We start from the raw sequence: 13,548 nt of genomic DNA, 5'->3' as shown, positions 1-13,548 counted from the left end.
AAGGAAGCTCTTCTCAGCCACAAAAACTCACTGAATAACTTGGGGCCAATTTCTTTCAGCCCAATTTACTTCACAAGGCAGATTTTTAAAAAGAGGATTTCAGTGCATGTGTTTTAGTTTATTTGTAAATGAATCAGAGGAGAAAGTGGTATAAATGGCACTTGAGTTAATGGGAAATGATGGGACCTACACTAGCAGATAAATAAATGAGTTCATGTTAATTCTATTCAATGATGGAGAATCTATGCACTGTTCACAATATCCTTTGTTTCACTGAATTTTTCTATAGGAGTACCCTGTGAGTCCAATGACAATGGATCACTTAATACTTTAATATTGATTAATTATTGCAGATTAGTAAATTGACTGAATAATTAGTTGAAATTCAATCAATCCGGGTTCTTTTCATCTTCAATGTAAAAATTGTTGTGTTCTCATGCTCCATCATTTTTTTCTGTTCCCTTTTTAATGAATAAATTTCTCTTTGAAAAATTGTTTATTTTCAGAAGCCCACCGTTAGTGAAAAACATACCTACCAGTTTAGGCTATGGAGCAGCACTTAATGCAAGCTTACAGGTAAATCATTAAACCATTCATTTCTTTTATATGCCTTTCTGCTTGCATTGTTTCTTGTATGAAAGTTAATGTTAGTTGGGTATTTAGGGCATTATTAATAGGTGGGTTAATCTCCCAAAGAAGTTGTATTACCTAGCACAGCAAGAAGTACCTGTTCTAATTCTCTTCATTTTGATGTAAAGAAGCAAGAAGGACACCCTGTGGCAAAATCTGGAACACTCTGTTTTATTTCAAATACTAGATTGATAGAAGCTTTTGCAAATGCATGTGAATATGCATTAATATTTATCTAGCCTGTCAAGAATGATTTCATAACATAGTGTTAGAGAACATGGTGCTTATAGCAAAAACTTTAAAGTTTAATTGCAAAATATAATTTTCATGCAAAAAAGGCAAATGTCAGAACTCTTTTCTTTTGAGTTAAGTTCTGGTCATTTTTAAAATACAGGCTGGCAACAGAAATAAAATGTACGCTACATGTTAGGACATAAGATTTAAGATCAGTGCATTTTAGAGTCAGAGTTTGAAGGCAGAAGACATGGTGCATATCAGTGTCAGAACATATTTAATAGTTCCATCCAGCAGTGCTGTGTGTGGGTGTGGGTGCATTCTCAAATACCGAAAAAAACAGAACAATTTTTTCTCTAGACATTTGTTTACTTGTATGTACTTCAGTATGTATTAAGCACCCTAAGAATGCTATATCATCTCCACACTGCTAGGCTGCACTGGCAGAAAGTAGTTTACCTTTGCTTGGTAATCCCGGATTAATAAATAACACATCCAGTGGCTTACTACAAGCAGTCCATGAAGATCTCAACGGTTCCTTGGAGCACATTGACAGCAATGGAAATAGCAGTCCAGGCTGTTCTCCACAGCCTCACATGTAAGTACTGCTAGCGTCTTCCAGTATAGAAAAAAAATATCAAAAAGTACTGCCTTGCTTAATAATTTATCCAGAACAGGTAAGAATGTTCAGAAACTGGCCTAGGGAATAAGCCAGTGCTTCCCAAACCTCATTAAATGGTACCCCAAATTGGGTAAAAGTGGTTTTTCTTTGCATAATTACACATGAATCCTTTACCAGCACAACAAAGACATTTAAATTGACTTAAAGTTTGCCACCTGTAAAATACATTTGAAAATCTCCCAATTAATTCCTATTAAGATGAAAACAGCTGCAATTACCAATGGTAATTTGTTGAAATGACATAAAGTTCATTCAGTGATATGGATTTTATGATACATACAGTCCTCGAATTACATTTGTTCAGCGACCATTTGATGTTACAACAGTGCTGAAGAAAAGAATTATTCAAAGTTCAATAAGATTTTCTGATAAGCAGTTTTATGTAATGAAGGAAAAGGTTTGGGAAGTACTGGAATTGGTATTGCAATGCATGCTTAAGATTTCCCTTGGACAAATGCTTCTTATTCATTGCATGATAATACAACTTCATTTTTTCAAACATTAAATTTGTAAATTAGCAAAAGAATTCCAATCAGAAATAATTTAATTGTATTTTCAGGTCTGTAGTATATGTATGGACTGTTACAGAAATACTATTCTTTTAAAAAACGAAAACATACAATGGAAAGTTTAACCATTATCCCAAGTTTACATAGAAACTAATAAAGTGCAAGTCTTTTACCTTCTTATAACTCAGTAAATCACTGTAATTACATATTCAACTTTAATTACTGGTGCGTCAGTATTGGCAAGGTTTATATGTTAAATTTTATGCAAGACTACAATTCCTATTAATATTTAGGAGCTAACTATATCATTAATTACTCAAATCTTTCCCCACCATCTTTTTAATGGAGCTCAGAGAGTGGTATTATTAAAAATTGATGTATCATTGATTTCAGGAATGTGTATTAAAGCCTAAGAAATGTCTTTCCTTAATCACCAGTGTCAAAAGTATCTTGTTTAGTAAATAGCAAAACACAGACCTTGGGGATATTGATTTCCTGGTAATTTATATATTAATTAGTGCTATAATATCTAACGAGACATAGATATACATTTGCTATAGGTTTATTTATTTTTAAATATGCAATTATGTCCATAGTTAGCAATAATAATATTGTATTTAAAATGTACTTCAATTCTTTTTATTATTTCTTTTACCTTTAGCATACTATGTTCAATATTTATTATATGTGCTATGTTGAAATAATAATTGCAGGCCACTATATTCCCTATATTTTTAAGGTGTATATTTTCCTTTGCCTTTAGAGATTTTAAGTTTTATATTTTGTTTCCTGATTTGCCTTTTTGTATAAGTAAATATATTAATTTAACAGATATATTTTACAGTTTAAGATGATCTATCTCATTCATTATCACATATATTGTATCATCTTGGACAAATAAATAAAATTAGTGTGCACAAAGAATGAGAGAGAATGTTAATGTGCTTTATTGAATTCCAAACCACTAATCCCACCCCCCATGGAAGAATTTGTGTTTTTTGGAAGCATCTTTAGATATATTTAATAATATCAAAGAAGTAATAAAACTTGAAGAAGAAAAAACATGACTACAAGCTCTTGAGAATAGCAGTGCTATGAAACAGGTAAAGAGAGTTACCAGAGCAAAGTTGTTATATTTTGTGATGTGTACAATCAACCATGCAATCAGTAGCTTGAAGCCTTTTACTTTTAGTAATTCTGAGTGTATTAATGCTCTCTTTCTTCCTAAAATACCAAGAAAATAAAAATTTATTGAGCAAACAGCACTTAAATCATTTGCCTAGTTATTTCACTTACAATGAAGCACATCTATTTATGTTTTCATTTTTTTCTATATAATATTGAGTAAGCATAAATATGTACAAGATGACTAGAATGCAATACTGCAGGCTACTTCTGCTGACTGCTGGCTGGCAACAGTTCAGCACTTTGATTCTCGCTGACTCAGGGTTGACTCAGCCTTCCATCCTTCCAAGATGGGTAAAATGAGGACCAGGTTTGTTGGGGGCAATATGCTGACTCTGTAAACCACTTTACAGGGCTGTAAAGCACTGTGAAGCAGTATATAAGTCTGAGTGCTATTGCTGTTGCTACCACATATGCTATGTGTAATACACAGTTCTGTAAGTTATGCAGAAAACTTTTTCCATATTACAGAATTTGAGAGTATGTTTACATCTAAAGCCTGCTGTAAATTATGCCATTAATTTCCATTCTAGAAATAAACTAGTATACAGAACTAAGCATTCAATGTGGTAGGGAGAGAAGCTATCCAGTATGAACATCTGTCTGACTGTGTGACAAACCATAATAACTTTACATGTGAGTTATTTTGGAGTCAGGCAGTGCTTAAATATAACGAAATATAAAAAATAACTGGGAACTTCTAATAAATTTTATTCTACAAAACCATTTTATTTGTATAGGGGTTCAAGCCAATGCATTGATTTTCTATTGCAGTTAAAGCTATTATTAGCCACTCATACAGCATGTACTCAGATAAAATAAGACTGACTTAGACTATAACTTTTGTCATGCACGCATGACTTTGTATTCCTCTCAGAATTTTTTGTAAGATAGCAAAATATAAGGAATTAGGATTCACATGGTATGCTATAGGAATACCATGTGAATCTGAATTCTTTATATCTTTGGTAGTTTACAAAAAGAACAAACCCCTAAACCTGTAGTTTGCAAAGTTTTCTTTGCAAATATGTATAGACTGGTCTCTTGTGCATTGAGTCTAGTTGGATTCATATTCACCTTTAGTTGTTTGGACTGTACCCATAATAACAACAATCAATGTGGCAGTTTCTCTATGAGTTAGTAAGTTAGCTAAAGATGTCATCTCTTGAATTCCTGAGTTGTGTTCTCCACTTGTATATACTTGCCTTTTTCCTCTATGCAGTTAGCCACAATTTTTGTTCCTCACAAAAAAAAGTTTTAACTTTGTTCTAAAAATTTGAAATAATTATTCACAATACTCTGAGTGTATGTGTGAGCTGATGTCTATGTGGTGAAAAACTGAACAAAAATAAAAAATACTAAAGGAACAGAGCTTTCATTGAATTCAAAAACCTTCAAATAAATATTTGTCTAGTTCTATGCTGCCAACTTTCCATTTCTCTCTTGAGAAACTGAGGGCTAAACTGATTGCTAAATGAAGGTGCTTTTTTTTGGGTCTTTCCCATAATCCTTGTACAATGCTCATCTAGAATTATCTTGTACATTAGCCAAATGACAAGTCCTTCTCACACTTTCACCTTTTACTTGGCTTTCATGTTATTTAGATATTCTGTAAACTAAAACAGTATGTGAGGTAGAACAATCTGTCATAGATATATTATTCATTCACCAAAGACAGAAGAGAGTTGGTGAAAGGTTGTTCCAGAGTATGTTTTAGCACACAGTGGTTTGATCACTATTTTCTTAACTCCCAGGCACTAACCCAGAAAACAATAGTGAACTGTTTTCTGAAAGTATTCCTTATTGCCATGTATCACTCAGTGCCATTTGGAATACTTATATTCTGCTTTATTTTAGCTTCAATCTCTTGTGATAGCTGTGTTTGCATATTTGCCACAGAAAAGGAAACTGGGAGTTGATCAAATGTGTGGGAAAAGAAAGATGGAAAATAAATTGAGAAGATGCGAATTCAAACAATCATTCCTCTTCTATTTCTACTCTAGGCAAGAAAGATCTTGCTTTGCATACTTTCAATCATTTTTCCATCTTTTGTATTCAGCCGTTTTTCTCAACCTGTACCTTCTTTACAATTCCAACTTTTGAATCCATCCTTTTTTCTTGCAATTTGATCAGCATAAACATCAGGCTTTTTATGTTTTCAAACTTTTTTCTTTAAATATTATTTCTAAAGAGAAGTGTAATTATTCTGCTCTTAAGGTCTTTTTGAGGTGGTTCAGTTTGAAACCAGTCTATTGTCAAATTGTTCCATATCTGATTATTCCAGTCCCCTACTGTTATGCTTTCACATTACTTACAGTAGGTTATCTATCATTTCAATTTCCATCTCTTTCATTCCCTTGTATTTTAAACTTCATATCATTTCTGTCCTCCCGTTTGCATTTTTGTATTTTTGCTTTTTGTCCCATCTCATGATGCTTCTGAATTTACTTTGGAGGTTTGTTCTAATGTAAAAAGCTTCTGTGATGCAAAGTTCTTGTTCACTAGGTGAGATTTGGACATTGAATATTATAAAATAAATCAAACACTTAGAGCTGTACCAAGCTTTGGGAGAATGATTGAAAATCATTTAATTGAATCAATGATGCTACCAGTGCTTACAGCATTTTTGAAATTCCTCATGCATCAGTACCATTTAATCCTACAGAGGTAATATATGAACAGATTTAAAATGCTGCCGTATTTAATTCTGTAATCTTTAAAGGGCAAAGCAATGATTGAAACACTATCAATAAAATAATGTGTTGTATATGCTTTCTTGCTCAATTTGGTTTAAGATAGAGGATTGCTACATGCAGGTTTCATAAAATGCTAAACTTTTGTTTAATGTTTTCTATTATCCAATGTAGATATGTAGATATGTAGGCGCTGTCTATCCAAGTGAACATTTCAGTTTTAAGACCACCACCTGCCATTTCAAATTGACAGGCACAATGAACAAAAAGGTAGCATTCTACCTTCTTGATGCATTTACTCTTTAAAGATTGCTCTTAAAGACTTGTATGGTTGCTAAAGTGAGTGAGTGTATTTGTGAAGAGAAGGAAAATATCTGCTTCAGACATAGAGTACTAGAAAGAGAAATAATTGAGGGTGGGTGGGTTAAAATGAAAATATTTCTTAACTGTAAAACATACAGTGCATTCAGAAAATATTCAGATCCCCTTTACTTTGGTCAATTTTCTTATGCCGCAGCCTGATTCTACAGTTTTTGATTCATTTTTTTCTAATTAATCTACACTCAGTACCCCATGATGACAAAGTGAAAACAGAATTTAAAAAATGTCTGTAAATTTATTAAAAAGAAAAAACTGAAATATCACATTAGCATAATTCACTCAGTACTTTGTTGAAGCACCTTTGGCCGCAATTACAGCCTCGAGTCTTTTTTGGTATGACGTGAAAAGCTTTGCAGACCTGGATTGGAGGATTTTCTGCCATTCTTCCTTGCAAATCCTCTCAAGCTCAGTCATGTTGAATGGTGACTGTCGGTGGAGAGCCATTTTCAGGTCCCTCCAGAGATGTTCAATAGGATTCAAGTCAGGGCTCTGGCTGGGCCACTCGAGGACATTCACAGAGTTGTTCCTAAGCCACTCCTGTATTGCCTTGGCTGTGGGCTTAGGATCGTTGTCATGTTGGAATATGGACTTTCAGCCCAGTTTGAGGTCCTGAGTGCTGTGAGACAGGTTTATATTGAGGATATCCCTGTACTTTGCTCCATTCAGCTTTCTCACAACCCTGATTAGTCTCCCAGTTTCTGCTGCTGAAAAACTCCCTCACAGCATGATATTGCCGCCACCACCATGGTTCACTGTTGGGATGATATTGCCTATAACATTTAGAATTGAGGCCAAACAGTTCAATTTTTGTTTCATCAGACCAGCAAATCTTGTTCCTCACAGTCTGAGAGTCCTTCAGGAGCTTTTTTGCAGACTCCGAGTGGGCTTTCATGTGTTTTGCACTGAGAAGAAGCTTCTGTCTAGCCATTTTGCCATGAAACCCAGATCAGTGAAGACTGCAGTGATGGTTGTCCTTCTGGAACTCTGTCCCATCTCCTCACAGGATCTCTATAGCTCAGTCAGCATGACCATCAGCTTCATGGTCACTTTTCTCACTAAGGCCCAACTTCCCCGATTGCTCAATTTGACTGGGCAACCTTCTTTTGGAAGAGTTCTGATTGTGCCAAACTTCTTCCATTTGAGAATTATGGAGGGTATTGTGTTCTTAGGAACCTTCAGTTCAGCAGAAATTTTATTGTAGCCTTTCCCAGATCTGTGCCTTGCAATAATCCTGTCTCTGATCTCTGCAGGCAGTTCCTTTGATCTCATGGCTTTTGCTAGGCTACAGTATGCTTTATCAGCTGTGAGGCCTTCTATAGAGACAAAGTGGGGTACTTAGTTTAATGAGGAAAAACTTTGAAAAAATTTCAACAACTGTAGAATCAGGGTGCAGCATTGACAAAAATGAAGGGGGTCTGAATACTTTCTGAATGAACTGTATGTTCAGAAATAACATTGTCACTCATTCAACTTCCCAAAACATATTTTCCCATTCTTCAGGTTATATTGTTTCCCTTTACTTTTCAACTCTAGCCTCTTGTATTTTATTTTCCTACTCATCAATCCTCTGATCTTTCTAGCTTTATAAGCTATTACACTCGGCAGCCATTGCAACCCTTTATCATTTCCTCTTTACTTGCTTAAATGTTACATGCTTTTGATCAAACCATTGATGTTCTTTTTTATATAACATAACCTCCATTTGTTGCACAATTCTTTCTACATCCTCTACTTCCTCTTAACAAAAAGATCACTCTAGTGATAGAGTGCCTGCAGCTGTCTTATGCTGAGAAGTGTCAGATCCCCATAGTATAGATTGTTGAAGTTTGCAGGATCCTTGGGGATTTGTGAGATCTACAATATATAGAAGCAAAGTACATGGATGATTTTATTGAAAACTTCATTTATTCTCTTTTAAATCTCTACAAATGAATATGCTTGTAGGACAGAGCAATAATTTTAGATCTTATGTCCATTCTCAAACTTAGATTCTAACTGAATATTAACTGTTATTGTTATGGTTATAATTACTTCTAATGAAAATCTAACAAATTGAAAGACAATTTCATCCAAAAACTCTAACCAACCAAACAAAAACCTAACAACAACCAACTAAAGAAAACTCCCAAATTAACCAGCTCTGGAATGCGTTCAAACCCAAAAAGAAGCCTCAAGTTATACATCAAAATTCATCCCTTGATAATAATGGCAACATCATGTAAAGTCTCACATGTGTGAACAGATTTAAACCATCATGGATCAAAAAGCAAAAGATGTCTCATATATGTGAGAATGCTATCCACAGATCTAATATCACATGTCATATATTGTCACATCACCTCAGTCATAGGGCATCATCAATGGAATTAGTTCATTTATCCATCAAATATAAAAGAAAAACCAAATTACAAATATGCAAGTGTGAATCAATCTCTAAGTGCCATAATAACAATAATGGAAAATTTCTAATAAACAATAATGTGATCCAAAAAAGATCTTTTATTTAGGAATTATACAGGTATGTGTGCATGCATGTATAGAAGAGAATGAAATCAAAGTTGTAATGACACATGGCAATAAAACAACACTGAAATTCCATTTATACCAACTTACAAATTATGTTTGTAGAGCTGCTCTAGCATTCTAATAATTTCTTAATTGGAATGATATGATGGCTTAAGCAGAAACAATTAATATGTAGAAAGATAGAAGAGTGAAAGTGGATAAGTTTTGCTATGGACATATTTTTAAATTATTTATTTGTATCTTGCCTTTGCAATATTTGTAAAAGGTCACCTTTTATCTTTCCTCCTTCTATAGTCCCACCCAACAACTACCCTACAAGATGAGTTGTGTTGGGCTGAGAAGAGTGACTGGGCAAAGGTTACCAGCTGGCTTTCATGGCTAAGGCAGGACTTGAACTCACAATCTCCTGCTTTCTAGCCTAGTGCCTTAACCACTAGACCAAATTGGCTCTTAATCACAACTTCACACACTAAAGGTCTACATTTTTATTCCATGGATTTCAATCGGTTCTATGTCCTCATATATTCTAATAAGTGATGTTAAGCCCTATACTTAACATCAATTTTCCAAATTGTTCTTGAATTTTATTTCCATCCATCAAAGCACATTTTATATCTATGCACAATCATTTGGGTTTTCCAACAATCTCATTAAGCTTTTTTGGTTGTTCCATTTAATCTCTGAAAATCTACAAAGCATCTGACTCTTTTACAGCTTTCCTGCTTCTCTTAAAAGAATTTCAAGTTATCTTTCTTCTTCCTCTGTTTTGTGCTCTGTTCAAAGCAGCCTAGAGGCCCTTTTCTGATTCATCCCCATGGAGTGAAGAACAAGTGCTTCTACAAAACATGGCCTCTTTTAATATGAAAATTGAACATTTCATGACCTTTGTCCAACTGCCAAATTCGTTATATTGGAAATTTGCAGGATATTTTTATAAATGAAACTGAAAAAAAAATACTTTTTTCCCCAATGCAATATTTCTGAGGCTAACTTTCTAAGAGAGTTTAAGATGAAAACTCTAATTACGAACTTCCACTGGCGTCCCTATTCAGTAGTAAATCATAATATTACCTCATTCATTCTAAATAAATCAAATGTGGAGAATGGTCAAATACTATATTACATCCCTTGGGGCAGATATTGTTTAGTTGCCTTTTTTATGTTCTTTAGTATCAACCTTTCTCATAGCTGGTAAAAACAAATTTCACTCTTACAGTTCTTATTTATATAACATACAATATGTAGATCATCACTGTGACTAGTTTCTATGCCAACTATAATGCTTATTGTAAGAACCGAAACACTTCAAGAAGTCCAATTTAAAATATAGAAGTCCATAGTTATATATTTTGCTGTATAATATTTGAAATGAGACTATGTATTTTCAGAATGTATTGGCTCTAGTCTAAAACATCAACATGGGGGGGGGGGCACAAGCCTGATTCAGACAATGGCTTGTTGGATTGATTGTGCCTCTGTGTGCATAAATTCCATTCTATCTTCTCCAATTTTTATTGTCTATATGAAATTGCCTAGTTTGTTAAACAAAATTTGCAGTGATATCCAAGTTGTCAAACTATGGTTTTAATTCTGCCTAGAAAAAAGCTGTTCTTATTTTGGCTAAGTCCAAGCTTATAGGAAGTCTTTAAACCTCAGTCTTCCATTAGAAATATCTCATCAAACTGTGATTTGACAAATATAGAAATACAAATAGTTCCCAATTTACAACAGTTCATTTAGTGACTGTTCAAAGTTACAACAGCACTGAAAAAAGTGACCTATGACCTTTTTTCACCCAATGACCATTGCAGGGTCCACTTGGTCACATGATCAAAATTCAGACACTTGGCAACTGATTCATATTTATGACAATTGCAGTATCCTGGGGTCCTGTGATATCTTTTGCAACCTTCTGACAAGCAAAGTCAATGGGGAAGCCCATTGACAAGCAAAGTCAATGGGGAAGCCCAATTCATTTAACAGCTGCTGTTCATTCATTTAACAACTGTGACAAGAAAGGACATAAAACGGGGCAAAATTTACTTAACTGTCTCACTTAGTAACATAAAATTTGGGTTCACTTGTGGTTGTAAGCCAAGGACAACCTGTATTAAACTAAAAATACAAAAGAGGATGGTCAAATCAGTAGGAATATGTTAACAGTTTTTAAAATTTCTTATTGAATGAACTTTCATTGTTAGAGCAAAATATCTAACATTGTCTATGTGATTTTAGAAAGTCTTTTCATTTCCTTTAAATTTTGAATTATAGATTTGACAAGGTCAATTTTAAGGTGCCTTACTTCTCAATGTTTTAGAGTTTTATTTTTCTTACTTAAAACCATAACATCATCAGGCAACCCAAAACTCTGTTTATGCAGAAATTTGGATCATCATCATTACCTGAACACATTTTACCTGTTTATTTACTTTTAAAGGCAACAATGTAGTGAACCTTATCTGAGAGAAGCATGCACATTAAACATTGTTCAAAATAATATCCATTGCTTAGACAAGTAGAAAATTAAAATCTCTCACCCAGCCATCGCCGCCCTAAGTCCTTCGGGAGAAGGGTGGTATAAAAATTCAATAAATAATAAATAATAATCAGGAGAATTTTGTAAACAGAAATAGCTCTGTATTCATGCTTCCATTACTTATACGTATGAAGGTGCCAGTTGTTCTTAATGTCCACTGCTAGATTGGATCACAAGAGCTAGATCAGTATATATTTCTGTGCTCCTAGTAAGTCCCCAAGGGGTGGGTTTCAAATTCAGAATGTAGCTACTATGTTTTAACATCAAGGGAGTCTAATTCTGTTTCATATCAAGGTCTGTGTATTGATCAGAAAGGAAATATAAATAGTGCTTTTCTTAGCTCAATCATTATAGCTTGGGGATTCCTCTGTAATGATTGTGTTATATCCCATTTTTCTTTCCATGGTTATTTGCACTCCTGGAAACTCAGAGAAGCATCTTGAAAACTTACGAAGAACATGTTGGAGCTGAAATCCACTGTATTATTAACTTTAAAAGTGCTTAATATTATGTTTGTTAAATGATAGATTCTGAAAATTACTCAGCTTATGGAACATGATGCTATTAAGCAAGTAATCTCTAGTACTTCAAGTAAGTTTGTAATTTTTTTAGCATACTTGTTTGAAGGTTAGGAAACACTGAAGTTAGCTTTAGAATTGCATTTGTCAGATTATGAAATAGAAACTGTTTTAAAAAGTGTGCACTCATACTCCTCTTGACAGTGGCCCCAGTCATTATTAAGCACTTCTAAAATTAATAAAACAGTGGATTTCAGCTCCAACATGTTCTTTTATCAAACATTATTTCTTTGCAGTGATTGTTTACCAGGAAATGAGTTAGTTTTCAATTGTGAACTGGGAGTGAAAAATGTTTTCAGATCAAGCCTATACTTCCAGTATGTCAAGGGGCTGGAATGTCATAGGATATTACCTTCAACAAATGATAAATTAGTGGAGATCTCTACTTAACTATTTTGGCTTATCAATTCACAGTTTCTAGTTGTTATCTAGAAACAACTGGATAGGTTTATGCCAATTACTCTTTCAATTCAGTCTATCTTACAAGTCTATCTTGTGAGGCTAAAATGAAAGGAAGTCCCCATATGAATTACCTGTGTTCCTAGAGAAGAGACAAGACACAGTTGTAAACAACAAGAGGAAACCCACAAATTAGAAAGCAACAACTATTCTAATTAAGTTTTCTAAAGATTTTGATTGAATGTGCTATACTAGAATTAATCAATCTTGTAATCTCCAGAGGATTTTCAAATTTTTCCTACTATGCCCAGAGTATAGGTGAAACAGGAAAACTTTTCTCCTAATTTTCAAATGTGTTGGAAAAAATAGCTTTGTTTAAAAGAACAGTGCAAAAGAGACTACCCCTAAATGGTGAAAAATGTCACATAAAATATTGATTTTCACTCAGACTAATTATTGACAATTTTTTTTTTGAGAAAACTAAGTCGAGAGGGTGAGTGGTGTGCATGAGTGTATGTGCATAATTCCTACTATACACACACACAACATAGATGGCTAATCCCAATTTCTTTTAAGGAATTAAGACAGAAAAGAATGGACAGATCTCTCATTTGAACAGAATGGTCCCTGTTTGTTGCCTTTCAGCGATCAGCCCCAACAACTGTTGCTTTTACTGGGAGTTTTCTATCTTCCTTTCCTGCCAAATAGAAGGAAATTCCCTCTCCAATTCATGCTCTACTGGATAACTAACTGCCAGAATTCACTGATAGTTGTAGTGACTGTTTTATTAAAGAATTAGACCTCTTTTCCTTTGAGGCAGATATTTCAAGGGGTATATCTGTTAGGAAAAATGATAATTGATTTTTGGGTGGGTGATAGAAAAACAGGTTCAACTCTGTTTAGAGAAAGACTATTGAGAAAAAGGGCACATCCAATTATTTGGATAATTTACTTAATTTATTAATTGTATTCAGTTTTTTTTCAAAATGTATATCAGTCTCTATCATGGTAAGTGGATTAGGAATGTTTTGCTTATTTATTTCTTTAGCAAGGCATTCGACAAGGTAGACCACAACCTATTTGTGAAAAAAATAGGGATAGATAGCATCGTCATCATCATATGGATTTGTAACTGGCTGACAGTGAGTGGTCCTTAATGATACTATGTCTACATGGAGGGAAGGAAGCAATGGGG

The 13,548-nt window shown here is 34.0% G+C and overlaps 1 protein-coding gene across 1 annotated transcript in view; it reads left to right on the top strand.

The window, feature by feature from the left end:
• Positions 1-13,548, top strand: part of FOXP2 (forkhead box P2) — a 1,142,483-nt gene that overhangs the window by 1,114,156 nt on the left and 14,779 nt on the right. The window contains exons 25-26 of the mRNA XM_058190721.1: positions 507-576; positions 1,299-1,462. Of these exons, the coding sequence (XP_058046704.1) occupies positions 507-576; positions 1,299-1,462 (234 nt within the window). The remainder of the gene's footprint in view (positions 1-506; positions 577-1,298; positions 1,463-13,548) is intronic.

The sequence above is a fragment of the Ahaetulla prasina genome, chromosome 7 (assembly GCF_028640845.1).
Source record: "Ahaetulla prasina isolate Xishuangbanna chromosome 7, ASM2864084v1, whole genome shotgun sequence".
Taxonomy (NCBI): Eukaryota; Metazoa; Chordata; class Lepidosauria; order Squamata; family Colubridae; genus Ahaetulla; species Ahaetulla prasina.
This window is presented reverse-complemented; position numbering and strand designations above follow the sequence as displayed.